This window comes from Grammomys surdaster, unplaced genomic scaffold, assembly GCF_004785775.1.
Source record: "Grammomys surdaster isolate TR1022 unplaced genomic scaffold, NIH_TR_1.0 126113, whole genome shotgun sequence".
Lineage (NCBI taxonomy): Eukaryota > Metazoa > Chordata > Mammalia > Rodentia > Muridae > Grammomys > Grammomys surdaster.
The window spans coordinates 4,358,935-4,372,963 of record NW_021620921.1 but is presented as its reverse complement, the minus strand read 5'-3'; the positions used below and the strand labels follow the sequence as shown (position 1 = coordinate 4,372,963).

At 39.7% G+C, this 14,029-nt stretch overlaps 1 protein-coding gene across 1 annotated transcript in view; it reads left to right on the top strand.

Annotated features, from left to right (window-relative positions):
- Positions 1 to 14,029, top strand: part of Bckdhb (branched chain keto acid dehydrogenase E1 subunit beta) — a 176,621-nt gene that overhangs the window by 42,667 nt on the left and 119,925 nt on the right. Inside the window, exons 4-6 of the mRNA XM_028756196.1 lie at positions 7,296 to 7,429; positions 7,657 to 7,812; positions 10,225 to 10,333. Coding sequence (XP_028612029.1) covers positions 7,296 to 7,429; positions 7,657 to 7,812; positions 10,225 to 10,333 — 399 coding nt within the window. The remainder of the gene's footprint in view (positions 1 to 7,295; positions 7,430 to 7,656; positions 7,813 to 10,224; positions 10,334 to 14,029) is intronic.

The window sequence follows — 14,029 nt, the reverse complement described above, 5'->3', positions numbered from 1 at the left end:
CTGTTGAGACCAAGTGCTCTGAAGTCTTTGACTCACTGCACACTATCCAGTTGTGGGTCTCTGTGTTAATTGCCATGTCCTGCTGCCCCTCAAAAAACATTTCTGGTGAGGGTTGAGTGATATACTGTTCATTTATCATCCTTTCACCCCATGGTGATGTCTGTTCTTGGTGCTCAAGTGTGTTTCTTGGATATAGCAGAAAGATGGAGGCTGTTTTCTACCCTAGTCTTTTAGTCAGTGTCTTTTTATTGAGGAATTGAGGCCATTAATATATAGAACAATTGAGCTGTGTTTATTAATTCCTTTAATATGTTGCTGTGTATTTTCCTTTTTTTGATTAATTGTTCTGGACTATTTATTCTTTGTGTCTTCTTGGGTGTTCTTCACCCAAGAATTTTTTCCTTCTAATGCTTTCTGTAGGGCTGAATTGGTGGACAGGCATTGCTTAAATTTTTTTTTTTATTGTGAGCTGTTTTTATTTCTTCATCAACTGTGATTGATAATTTTGCTGGGTGTAGTAGTTCAGGCTGGCATATTTGTTTTTTTTTTTTTTTTCATGCTTGTAGAATATCTAGAGCCTCCAATAAAAAGTCAGGTTTTAGTCTGACGGGCTTGCCTTTATGTGTAACTTGGTCTTTTTCTCTTGCAGCTTGTAATATCTCCTGCCCCCTCCATACATTTAGAGTTTTAGTTGTTAAATGTCGTGGGGTGTTTAGTTTCTGGCTCTGTTTATTTGGTGTTTTGTATGCCTCTGATACTTTGATAGGCATTTCTTTCTTTGGATTGGGAAAATGTCCTTCTGTGATTTTGTTAACAATACTTTCTGTGCCTTTATCTGGGTTTCTTCTCCTTCCTGTATACCAGCAGTTCTCAAACCATAGGTCATGACCCCTTTGGAGCCTGAATAGTCTTTCACAGGGGTTGCCTAAGACCATTGTAAAACACAGATTTACATTACAGTTCATAACAGTACAAAATTACAGTCATGAAGTAGTAACAAAATGATTTTATGGTTGTGGGGTCACCACAGTGTGAGGGATTGTTAAAGACTGAGAACCACTGCTCTACACTTAGTATTTGTAGGTTTGGTCTTTTCATAGTGTTCCAGATTTCCTGGATGATGTTTTGTGCCTGGACATTTTTTTTAAATTTATAACTCTGCACCTTTATTAATAGGTTGATGGCCCAGGTTGGAAGCTTAACATCATCTTTCCTCATGAGAGGATTAAGAAGTTTAATTTAGCTTACCTTTGACTCTATCTCTTGATATTATTTTTTACACATTTCTTATTAAGCTTTCATTGATTGCATCATCAGCTCTATTTTGCAAAGCAAAATAATCTATTACCCAGTCTCTTGCCTTCTGCATGTTTATTTTAGCCCTCAAATCCTGCTTTAATAATGCTCCCTATTCTAGGTGGCAAATTGTCTCTAGTGGTTTTATCATGCTTATTTATTTATTTATTTATTTATATCATGCTTATTTATTTATTTATTTATTTAAATTTTTCCAGTCAACGTTTTGCTTGACTGAGCTGCTCGTTTCCTCTCTATTGTTTTCAACACCTGAATTTCTCTTCTACTTCATTCGATATGTTGGTGAGGCTTACCTCTGAACTCTTCTTTGACTTCCTGACTTTTTAGTGGACCTCTTTCTTTGTTAAATTCTGCTTTCATGTATTGAATTGTTGTCATTATTTCATCAGTGGTTTGTGCTTTTATGATCTCATTAAAGCACGTACTCATATCTTCGTCTAGGTCCTTGCACATATTCATAATTGATATTTTGAAGTTCTTGTTTTGTACTTCAGCTAAGTTCCTTTTCTCAGGGCCTATTGCAATAGCATTTCTGGTTTTTGGGTGAGATACACTGTCTTGGTTGTTCATGTCTGTGTTTTTGAGCTGAGATTGAGCACCTGGAGTTATGATGGTTGTGGTATTTCTTAGTATAGATGTCTGGTCTCAACTATGTTGGGTGGATGTTCAAGTCTTTGGTTGTTATTGCCCCAGTCTGGGTCCTAGCCAAGTGTGGCAGCTGTGGGTTCTTGGTAGAGAACAGTTCCATGGGTTAGAAGGAATGACTGTATCCTAGTTAAGTGTGGTGGCTGGGTGTTCCCTGAATCTCACAGCTAAGTATGCAGCTGTGGGTCAGTAGTAGAGACCTTGTTCCGTGGATTGATGGGGAGTCACAAAGGACGGGAGATGGCCTGGAAGGGATGACTGAAAAGAATGACAGTCAAAAGCTAGGGCAACCCTATTTCTGCAGCAAGAGGCTAAGTCTCAGGGGGATGGAGGTATGCTAGGGAGAAACATATAGCATACCTGAGCTCCATCTTAGTGTGACAGCTGCGGGGTTTCTGTTCTGTAGATCAGAAGGAGTCATAAAGAAATGGAGGTAGGCTAGAAGAAATGGCTGAAAAGGGGTGGCAGTAAAGGTCTAGGGGACCCTGGGTCTACACCAAGAGGCCAAGTCCCAATGGGATGGACGTCCATGGTTGGATTTTATTAAAATGTGGGTTTTGGGGATTGGACTAAGGGTCTCACATTTGTTTCAGCCTCGCTGCTTGTCATAGGTATATTAGATGTATTTAAATGATGCCATCTTGGATTATTTTGGTAGGTCATATGCTTTTAGAGATTCATTCACTTCCTTTAGATTTTTCAATTTAGGGGGATATGTTTTTTGTTTGTTTGTTTTGTTTTTTAGAAAGGGTTTCAATTTATAGCTCTAGCAGGCCTGAGGCTTGCTGTGTAGATCATATTGGCCTTGAGCTCACAAAGATCCACCTGCTTCCGCCTCCTGCATCCTTTAGGTTTCTATGACCCTGCCTAGCAAATGGACTATGTTAAGGTTTGTCATAATTTTCTGAATTTCCTTGGCATCTGTAGTGATTTCTACCTTCTTTTGGGTTAGTTTGTTTAAGGATAGGACAACCTTATTTACATTTTCTAAGAACCAACTCTTGGTTCTTTGGTTCTTTTTTTTTCTCTCTCTCATTTTATTAATTTCTGTCTTCCTGTCTACTGATTTTTGGATTTGCCTTGTTTTTGATTTCTCAGGTAGATCATTTAGTTATCTGAGATTTTTCTGATTTTTTTTTTTTTTTTTTTTTTGGGTAGACACTTGTAGCTAGTAGCTTTTACCCTTAGAACTGATTTCATAGTGATATTTTGACTTCTTCCTTTCCTATTTGTATCCCTTTGACTTCTTTTTGTTGTCTAATTGCTCTGGCTAGGACTTCCAGTACTATATTGAATAGGTAGGGGGAGAGTGGGCAACCTTGTCTAGTCCCTGATCTTAGTGGGATTGCTTCAAGTTTCTCTCCATTTAGTTTGATGTTGGCTACTGGTTTGCTGTAAATTGCTTTTACTATGTTTAGGTAGGGGCCTTGAATTCCTGATCTTTCCAAGACTTTTATCATGAAGGGATGTTGAATTTTGTCAAATGCTTTCTCAGCATCTAGTGAGATGATCATGTGGTTTTTTTCTTTGAGTTTGTTTGTATAGTGGATTACATTGATGGATTTCCGAATATTGAACCATCCTTGCATTCCTGGGATAAAACCTACTTGATCATGATGGATGATTGTTTTGATGGAACTAGAAATTATCATCCTGAGTGAAGTAAGCCAATCACAAAAGAACACACATGGTATTCACTCACTGATTATTGGATATTAGCCCAGAACCTTGAAATGCCCAAGATGCAACTCACAGGCCACATGAAGCTCATGAAGAAGGAAGACCAAGTGGGGGTGATTTGGTCCTTCTTAGAAGGAGCAACAAAATACTGAAGGGAGCAAATATGGAGACAAAGTGAGGGACAGAAACTGAAGGAGGGACCGTCTGAAGACCATTCCACCTGAGTATCCATCCCATGTGCAGTCACCAAAGGTAGATGCTGATGTGGAAGTCAGGAAGTGCATGCTGATAAGAGCCTGATATGGATGTCTCCTCAGAAGTCTTCAAGAGTCTGACATATTCAGAGGCAGATGCTCACAACTAGCCATTGAACTGATCATGGGGTTCCCAATGGAGGAGTTAGAGTGAAGGCCATTGGAGCTGAAAGGGTTTGTGGCCCCATGAGGAGAGCAACAATACCAACCAACCACAGCTCCCAGGGTCTAAACCACCAGCCAGAGAGCACTTAGGAAGGGATCCAGGGCTTCAGCTGAATGCGTAAGAGTGGAGGGCCCTGCTGGGCATAGGTGGAAGAAGAGATCCTTGACTTCGTGAAGGCTGGACGCCCCAGGAGGTGGGAATTTTGAGGGTGGGGAGGTGGGAGGTGGGGGGGTAGGCAGGGGTTACAACCGAAGAGAAGAAGGAGGAGGGGTGAGGGGATAGGTGGTTCCTGGGTGGGTGGGGGATGGGGTAAGGGGACAACATATGAAATGTAATTAAAACATCCATTAAAAAAAAAGAAAGAAAAAAAAAGAACTGATTTCATGATTTAATTGTTTCCCATAGGTTTTGATCTGTTGTGCTTTCCCTTTCACTAACTTCTAGAGAGTTTTGGATTTCCCTTTTACTTCCTTTGGTGACCCCATTCATCATTCAATAGTGTTCCTTACACTCGGTGAAGTTGCTCTAATTTAAAGAGACTAGGATTCCATACTCTTGAGTTCTCTTTAGTGGGTACAGGAGACATCTCTCCTCAGCTCTTCTGACTTCCAGAGGTTATTTTCTAATGAGTTCTCTGTAGAGGGCTCTACAGGTCCAGGTGTCAGTGTGTGCATGCCAGTTTGTGCAAAAATGGAACGTTCTTTCTTGGTTTTTAGTGTTAATGGCCACATCCGCCTCGGATTCTGCTCTTTGACAGCCATTTATATAGTCTGTCTGGATTCTAGTGGTCTCTGAGACAGAGTGGAGAGTCCTTTTGTGTAAGCCTCATAACTGTGATCATTTGCTCTGTGTTTCTTCTTTCAAGGCGCACGTGTTCCGTTTATGTCCACTTTAAGCTTTCCAATGCCTCTAAAAACTAATCACTTTTAGCCTGGGGTTTTAAATAAATAGACGAGGGTTAGTTTGAAAGAAGCAACTCTGCAGTTAACTCCAGTAGTTCAGTCAGTTGAGATATAAAGTTTAGTTACTCAATTCAAACACTTTTTCTAGTTTCTATTGTTTTTTCACTTTTTGAGCTATGTATTATAGAGGTGCATTTAGTAAGCCATATAACACAAACTTTACTCCATCTCCCTATTTCCTTTTTCTCCTTTTCTCCTTTCTTTTCTTTTCTTCTGTTGCTGTGGTAGGGTAGCCTGACAGAAGCAGCGTAAGGCAGAAAGGCTTTGCTTTGGCTCACAGCTCAGTGGTACTGTGTGTCGTAGTGAGGAAGCCTTGACAGTAAGCAGGGACGGCATGGTGCCAGGAGCTGGGGTGTGGGCGGGAGAGGAAGGGGCTGGTACATTGCATGGAACTCAAGTAGGGAGAAACTAGGAAGTGGGGATGGGCTTTACAGACTTAACTCTTGTCTCTGGCAACCTATTTCCTTCAGAAAGGCTCCACCTCCTTAAGGTTTCACATTCTTCCCAAACAGAGCTACTAGTTTGGGGTGGGAGTACAGTCAGTGATGATGTTTAAACCCATGAGCCTATATGGGATATTGGGATATTCTACAATAAAAAACAACAAAATAGCTAGTTTTTTTCGTCTCTCCTTTCTCTCCTGCCTTCCCCTCCACTCTCTTCCCCTCCCCTCCCTACCTTCCCCTCCTCCCTATTTTATTTTTTTCTTGAATATTGGAACTTCAGCCTAAGGTCTCCACTGAGCTCTACAGCCCCGCATACAGATTTTCTTATTGTTACTGATTCCTAGTATAATGCCACCATGGACAGAGAACATACTCAGTATGCTTCTTATAAATAATTCTTAATGAATCTGTAATTTGGACACTTCCACATGTATGTGCACAGTACATTCTGCATACTCTCCCCTCACCTTTCTCTCGGCTCCCTCCTACCTGCTACCCCCACTTCTCCCAGCAAGTCCCACATTCAAGTCTTCTGTTTTGAGACACGCTGCATTTGATTTTACTCTTTACAAAGTTGCTGAGATAGGTTGAAACCCAGCATATGGTTGGCCCTGTATTGACGTTCCTGATGTAGGTGCTGTAGGTGACATCCTGCATATGTCATTTTATTCACATAATTTATTTTGTTATATCAATATTTTTAAAGCCCCTTTCCTTTCTGGGGGAGGGTCGTTTTTTTGTGTTTTGTTTTTTTATTTTTATTTTTTTGTCATTGACCAGATAGTATCTCAGAATCTCATCATGCTGACTTATGTACTTGCCTATGTTCTATTTAGTTGTGGCAGTTATTCTGCACTGCTTGGTGCTCAATGTTGCATGTCTTCTTCTCCCTCCTCCTCTTCCTCCTCCTCCTCCACCTCCTCCTTCTCTTCTTTCTCTTCCTCCTCCTCTTCCTCCTCCTCTTCCTCCTCTTCCTCCTCTTCCTCCTCTTCCTTCTCCTCCTCCTCCTCTTCTTCCTCCTCTTCCTTCTCCTTCTCCTCCTCCTCTTCCTCCTCCTCTTCCTCCTCTTCTTCCTCCTCCTCTTCCTCCTCCTCTTCCTTCTCTTCCTCTTCTTCCTCCTCTTCTTCCTCCTCCTCCTCTTCCTCCTCCTCTTCCTCTTCTTCCTCCTCTTCCTCCTCTTCTTCCTTTTTTCTTCTTCATCATTATTTCAGGATCGAGGGTCTCTGGCTGGGGGAGGGGTATCTGAGTCCCAGGATCTTAGGGATCCCAGTTAAGCTGGGTATTGGGTTGGGGTTTAAGGTCTTACCTGTGATCCTGGATGTGTCAGAACACCTGGGGAGTCGAGCTGCAGCTGGGGTGTGGGCTGAATGGGTTGGGATTCAGAGCAGAGACACTGCTCCTAGTGCAGGTGCAAACCAGAAGGTGGTGCATGTCTTCCTAAGTCTTTGTAAGTCTGATCCTTTAACAGTACGAATTTTGCTGTACTATCTTTGGCAGTGTCTTCCTGTTGATCATGTGATGTCAACTTCCTCCTGATTAGATTTTTCACTGCGTACTTTTCTATTTGGACTTTTCCCTTCAGATACCTGGAATCTACCTTTCAGACAGTCTCAGTGTGGCAGTGTTTCTTTGGTTGATCTGGTTAGGTTTCTTATGTTTCATACAGCTATGTACTAAAGTCAGCCGTTTTGCTGTTTACTGTTTCCTCTATGTCCCATTTTTCTTCATTCTCATTTTCAGATGCATATTGCATTGCTTTAAATTGCAGCATTTCTTTTGTTTACTATTTATGTTCCTATTAACTTTAATCATCTTTTTATTAAAGGAAAAGATAGAGTGTTTAACACCCCGTTGTGTGAACAAGGAATTGTTGGATTTGGTATTGGCATCGCGGTCACTGGTGCTACGGCTATTGCAGAAATCCAGTTTGCCGACTATATTTTCCCTGCCTTTGATCAGGTAGGTTGCCTGATGCTTTGCTGGGTAGGGTATCTCTTAGGGTCAGTCTCCAGCATTCAAACGCTGGCTCCTCCCACTCAGCTTCGCCCTGCCTTCAGCAGTTGTTGTCTATCTGTGCTCTACAGTTCACATTCTGTAGTGGGAATGCATTTGAAGATCCAACATCATGCTCTTAGGACATTCATTGGGCAGGAAAGAGTCACTGTGGCATGTTCTTCTCTCTGCAGATTGTCAATGAAGCTGCCAAGTATCGCTACCGCTCAGGCGATCTTTTCAACTGTGGGAGCCTTACCATCCGTGCCCCATGGGGTTGTGTGGGCCATGGGGCTCTCTACCATTCTCAGAGTCCTGAAGCCTTTTTTGCCCATTGCCCAGGGATCAAGGTATCCTTGTTATTTTCTTTATTTGATCCTTATTAGTTGTTTCCATTTTTGTTCATGTTGTTAGTATTAACCAATAGCACTCTTACCTGAAGGAAGACAAGTGGGACTTTGGAACTGATATCAACTTAGCTATATTTGAGAAAGAGGGGTTAGCATTCCTTTTTAAATTAACATGCCGATGCCCAGCTTTCTAGAATGTTCCTCCTGAAGCAGCATTGGCATGACGTTGGCACTGATTAACTGCATAGGTTCTAAAGAGTATGACATTCTCCCAAAGTTCTAGTTTCTTCTTCGGAATGGGTTTTTCTTGTTTAACTGATTTTGAGGCACTTTTAATAAAAACTACTGTTAGTCAGTGTTTACCTCACAGTCATGTTTGCTCTTAGCTCAGTTTTTGAGCAGATGGAGAGAAGGCTGTTACCTAGATGTGAATTTTCTGTTCTAGAATAAAGTAGCTCTTCTCAGTCCACATGGAAGAGTCTCCTATTTGTAACTGGCGCTTGTAATAGCTGTAAGTCTTTTTGATGTCACAAATATTTTGTCTCTTAGTCACCAAACAGCGTTCCAGGAATTATAGAAACACACGTATGTTTTGCAGAGAGGCATGTTTGTTTTTGACAACACAAATCCGTTGTAAAAATGTTTACATTTTTTTTCCTTATTGTTTTTTTTTTTTTCTGCTAGATCATAAGAATAAAGTTTGTCTCAGTTCAATGGAGTCTGCATGCTTTTCTGATACAAGCCAGCAGTGGCAGTTTTGGGATAAGAGCTACTTTGAGGCAACACGTGTTTTTTGTTTGAGCTGGATGTTGATCATATTTAATGTTTATACCACATCTTAGAGTTTTAAACAACAGAACTTCTAATCTTCTGTTGTATTTTCTATTTTTTATTTTTAAACTTGAAACACAAACACACACACACACAAACACAAAGATTAATAAAAATAAGTATATGAAGAAAGCAAGAGCAGTGATTGTTCTTGAAGAGGATCGGGGTTCGATCCCCAGCACCCACGGGGTGACTTACAGCCATCTGTGTAACTCAAGTTCTAGGGGATCTGATACCTTCTGGCCTCTGTAGGCACTGCACACTTGTGGTATATAGACATATATACAAGCAAAATACTCATGCACATAAAATAAAAATAAATATATTTTATGGCAGGGCAGTGGTGGTACATACCTTTAATCCCAGTGCTAGGAGGCAGAGGCAGGCAGATATTTATAAGTTTGAGGCCAGCCTGACCTACAGAGAGAGTTCCAAATTCTAGAACAGCTAAGGCTATGTAGAGAAACCATGTTTGGAAAAATAAAAACAACAACAAAACAAAACCAAAACCAAAATAAATAAAGACTAAAGAGTAGAAGCATAAAGGGATTGTGTGATTGTGTGATATGGTCAGTATAGAGGTTTATGCTACTTTACTTTTTAAACAAAATCTTCTTAATAAAAATAACACAATTCCTTCAAGGCAGTAGGATTAAAAGTGGGAGACCAGCCTGGTCCACCTGCTATGGCTTTCTCTGAACCAGAGTAAGGGCTGCGGGTGTTACTCAGTGTAGAGCACTTGCCTAGTCTGTGCAAGCTAAGGACTTGACTTCCATATCCACAAACCAAACCAAACCAAACCAAACTAAAACCACAAATAGTGTGTTTGAAATCCAAGGGTAGTTTGCTTCAAGGAGTCTTCTTTGATCTTCATAGGAAACTATGAACTAAAGTTTGTTCTTATTTATTTTACAATCATGAGAATTTAGATGCAAGTTTGTGATTTGATAGTCAAGAGTGTGGTCTCCAGGTTGTATCCAGAGAGAGCAAGAATCTCTGTTCTAGCAAGCTGTGTGACCTTGGGCAGTGTCTTTACCTCTCTGTATGCTCCAGTCTCTGTTTCTAAGTGGGAAAAAGAGTAGTAGCTGCTGCCTGAGGTCACTGTGAAGGACAGATGAGATGACCTAGGTCACTGTGAAGGACAGATGAAGCTACCACGCAGAGTGCCTTGCCAAGTTATCTCATGCTCTTCCTTCTGTCGACAGTCCTCCTCATCATTCCTAAAGGTCTCGGCACCCTTTCTTGTACACTGGACATGTGGAGTAGCCATGTTTTTCTCCTCTCTGTGTAATGGGATGCCATACTATGTAGGCCACAGAGTTAGTTGAGTGGATTGCCTTTTCACTTATGAAATGCAGGTTGCATCTGCCCATTAGAACGAAGGGAATTGTGGCGCTTTATGTTGGTGAGTGGTAGCTGCATGTCATTTTAGAAATGCTCATCTGAGGGACAAGGTGTACATTTTATAGTAAATATAAATACCCATTCTCTAGTTGAATTAGTTATACTTGATTGGTTAAGTATTAACCTTAGGAGTGGACTTAATGGGATGTATTTTATTAAAAATGTTTGTTTTTACAGGTGGTTATACCCAGAAGCCCTTTCCAGGCCAAGGGACTTCTGTTGTCATGCATAGAAGATAAAAATCCATGTATATTTTTTGAACCTAAAATACTTTACCGGGCAGCAGGTAAAGATTTCTTATATTTTATATTTATGACTATCCTTACATTCTTTTACATGGTTCATTTTTTTAAAAAATCCTTTCTCCCTAACCTTGATTTCCACTTTCCTTATAGTGTTATAGTGTTTCCTTATTTCCTTATAGAGTTCTGTGATACTTAATTTTGTCCTCAGATGTAAACTGTAGAGAAAACCCTTCTATTTAGATTTTGATTGCGGGATGTAAAATGTTTACAAGAATAAAAGATCATGCTTAGTTCTGGTTGGTCAGTGTGGGTTGGAGGAGAAAGTGAAGATACTTGTGCTTCATGACATTGAAAGTCTGCTTTAGATAAGTGACCCCAAGGTCCTCTAGGTCAGGGGACTCCGCGATGAAGCAGATACTGCTAACAGTGTGCTGTGGAATCGAGTTTCCCTGGGGTTTCGTCTGCAGTAGACCAAGATGCCTGGTTACCCTTCCCGTAGCTCACAATCACAATTCTATAAACACACATCTGTGACTGCTTATTTCCCAGCTGTCATGGAAAATTTAAATATCAAATCATTTATTCTATCTAAAATGTATCCCCTCACACCCTGAATTCAAGAACATTACTTTGGCAAATCAGTTTTGAACAGTTAAATTTGAAGCCACATGTTTTTGTTATGATGTAATTTATGTACAAGAAAATACACGGCTATTGTGTTCGGTTTGATGGGTTTTTGACAGCCGCATACATCCATGTAGCCACTGTACAAAACAAGATGCAGGACAGTTTCATCACTCCTGCAAGCCCTTTCCTCTTCTTCCTGCACGTCTATTCTCTCAGCCCGAAGCCTAGTTGCTTTCTGATTGTGATTAGGTTAGCTGTTCATCTTTATTTTAAATTAGCTGGACTTTGTGGAAATGGAGTCTCCCATATATTCTGTTTGTCTTCTTTTGCCCAACCTAGTGTCACAGAGATTCATCCATGTTGTCGCCTTCGTCTAGTTTATCTGGATTGCTGTGTCATAGCCTACTGTGCGAATAGTCAGTGTTCATTATTATTACAATTGTGATAATTCTGCACAGTTGTGTACACTATTAGGGCATTAGTCAGAATGAGCATGCCTTTCAGTTGTATGAATAGTTGTTGTTCTACTAAGGAAAATAGGTTACTTCTCTCTTCAGCAAGCTACTGACTTTTAAATATTATTAATATATTGCACCTCTACTTCTAGCACCTGACTGTTAATGAATTATTTGGGAAATGCATCTTGGTTATGAGGAAAAAAGTACTTGAAAATCTATCTAAGGCAGATACAGTTCTGTTGCATAATTATTATCTTAAGTTCATATCAATTGTATGAGCCCACTATAATTTATTGAAGGCTCATGTATTGGGCTTCTATTTTACTCTGTTTAGTTTTTAAAATTGACTTGTGTTGATAGCAGAGAGAGATTTCTCCAAATCCGAAGTATTGTTGTCTCCATAGTTTTTGAAAAATACTTTAAGGATTCTAAACATTGATTTCCTTAGGAACCCCAAATGTCATTTATCTAAAATAATTCCTGTTTTCCTTCTATATATTATATGAGTGTGTGTTTGTGTGTATAATCAGAATATATACTTTCAATCTATATGTGTAGTATACTTTATCATCTGAATCTGTGTATCTGTGTATCACTTCAGAAGCGTGTGTTTGCTGACAGTGGTTTACTCTGTATGTCTTTGTTCTATTATGCATTGTTCACAGAGATCCGTTTCTATCTTAGCCATGGAGGAGACCTTTTGTTGTATCTAAGACAAGTGGATCCACAGTTAACAGGACATAATTTCCTCATTGCAGAATGCCTTAATAAAATGTTGAGAACAGAGGAGAATCAAAGGTTTGCAGTGAACTTGAAGTGCAGCGTTGCCTTTGAATTTGTTGACATGTTTTCTGTGATCGATAAGCTGTGCTGTTCATGGCACTGGGCCCAGAAGAATTTTCCGATTTACTTTCTAGATTGAATTTGAACATTAAACACATGTGTCCTTATTTTCCGTTAGTTATCTTCTTAGTGACCAAGCTTATGCCATGTGATAGAGTGATGCTCTCACCAATGTGTACAGTTTAGGATCATGAGTCACTGTACCTTGTACCAAGTTCTCCTGTTACAGTTCTGTAGTCATCTATAGCTTATATACAGAGTTAAAATAGCACAAGTTCCCCTTCCATCCCCTTTATTTCCTACTCCCCCTTAGCCCAACTTCTGTGGATTTATATTTATCTGCATAGGTGACAACGTGGACGATATTTGCTGATGTATAAACATAAAAAAAAGATATAAGCACTTTCCTGTAACTTGCTTTGTGAAACATTTTTCTATAAATGGTCAAAAATCTACAAATATGTCTGTATATTCAAGTAATAAAGAGCAAGCTGTAAGTTTTCTATAAGGAAGTATTCCTTAAAATATATTTCTATTAATTCTTTGGGAATTTCATATAATGTGTTTTGATTACATTCACCCCCACTTCTACCAACTTTGTGATTCCCCCCCACCACCATTAAATACTCATTGGGTCCAGTTGGTAATGCTTCTATATTCCTGGGTGTGGGGCTGTGTACTGTAATATGGTGGACATACCGGGGACCACATTCTTAAGGAAAACCTGAGTCTTCTTTACTAGAAGCCATCAACCACAAATAGTTCTTCAGTTAAGGGTGGGGTCTCTTGACACATGCCCCCATCTTGCCACATATTTGGATATATTTCTGTCAGTTAACATAGGTGAAGCTGATTGTTACTTCATAAAATGTGTACCATACCCACATCTTTACCCTGCTTATGAACATTGAATTGCTTCTAAATTCTGTTTTAAACAGTACTGAAGAAAACATCTATTTATATACATTTAAGTATGTAGAAGGAAATGTCTGTATTAAACACATGTCTGTACAAAAATCAAGAAATGTATAATCTGTATACTCAAGTACTAAAGATCAAGCTATAAATATTCTACAAATAGCTTTTTCAAAAATATGTCTATTATCAGTGAATTGATACATTAATAAAAATTGATCTGTAAATTAGAAGCTCACAAAATCAGTATTAAGCCCTTTACTGCTTTCTCTAATCCCCATGTAGTTTTTGGTTGCACCTTGGTAGTGCATGGAGCTTGAAGTCAAGATCATCTTGTCATTTTTTTCCCCAGGGGCCAGTAGTTGCTATTGCCTGTTCATACACAAATATAAAAACTGGTACTGGTCTCTACCTAATAGGTAACCACAGTTGAGAAAGTTCAAGAAAGCTGGATGTGGTGGTGCATACCTGCAATCCCAACATTTGGGAAACTGAGGAAAGAGGATTGCTGTGAGTTCAAGACCAGCCAGGGATGCAGGGATACATAGTAAGACCTTCAAAACAAAACAAAACAAAACAAAAAACAAAACAAAACAAAACAAAACAAATAAAGCAAACAGCCTAACCAACATGCCAAATACAAGTTCTAGAAACACCAGACATTACTCTTGACAATGAGGTCTAAATGGTTGTGGTGATGTGGAAAGGCCCAGAAATGGATGAGGTATTCAGTGGAATGCTAGAGAGTAGTTGGTTACTCCTATGCCGTGTGTGCCACCCTTGCACCAGTCAGCATGTCTGGATAAGACTGAGTTTTACTTTCTTCCTCTAGTAGTGTGCATAGCAATTTCAGGGTAAAAACTAGCCAGTAAGGATTAAGCTTCCATGTCAGTA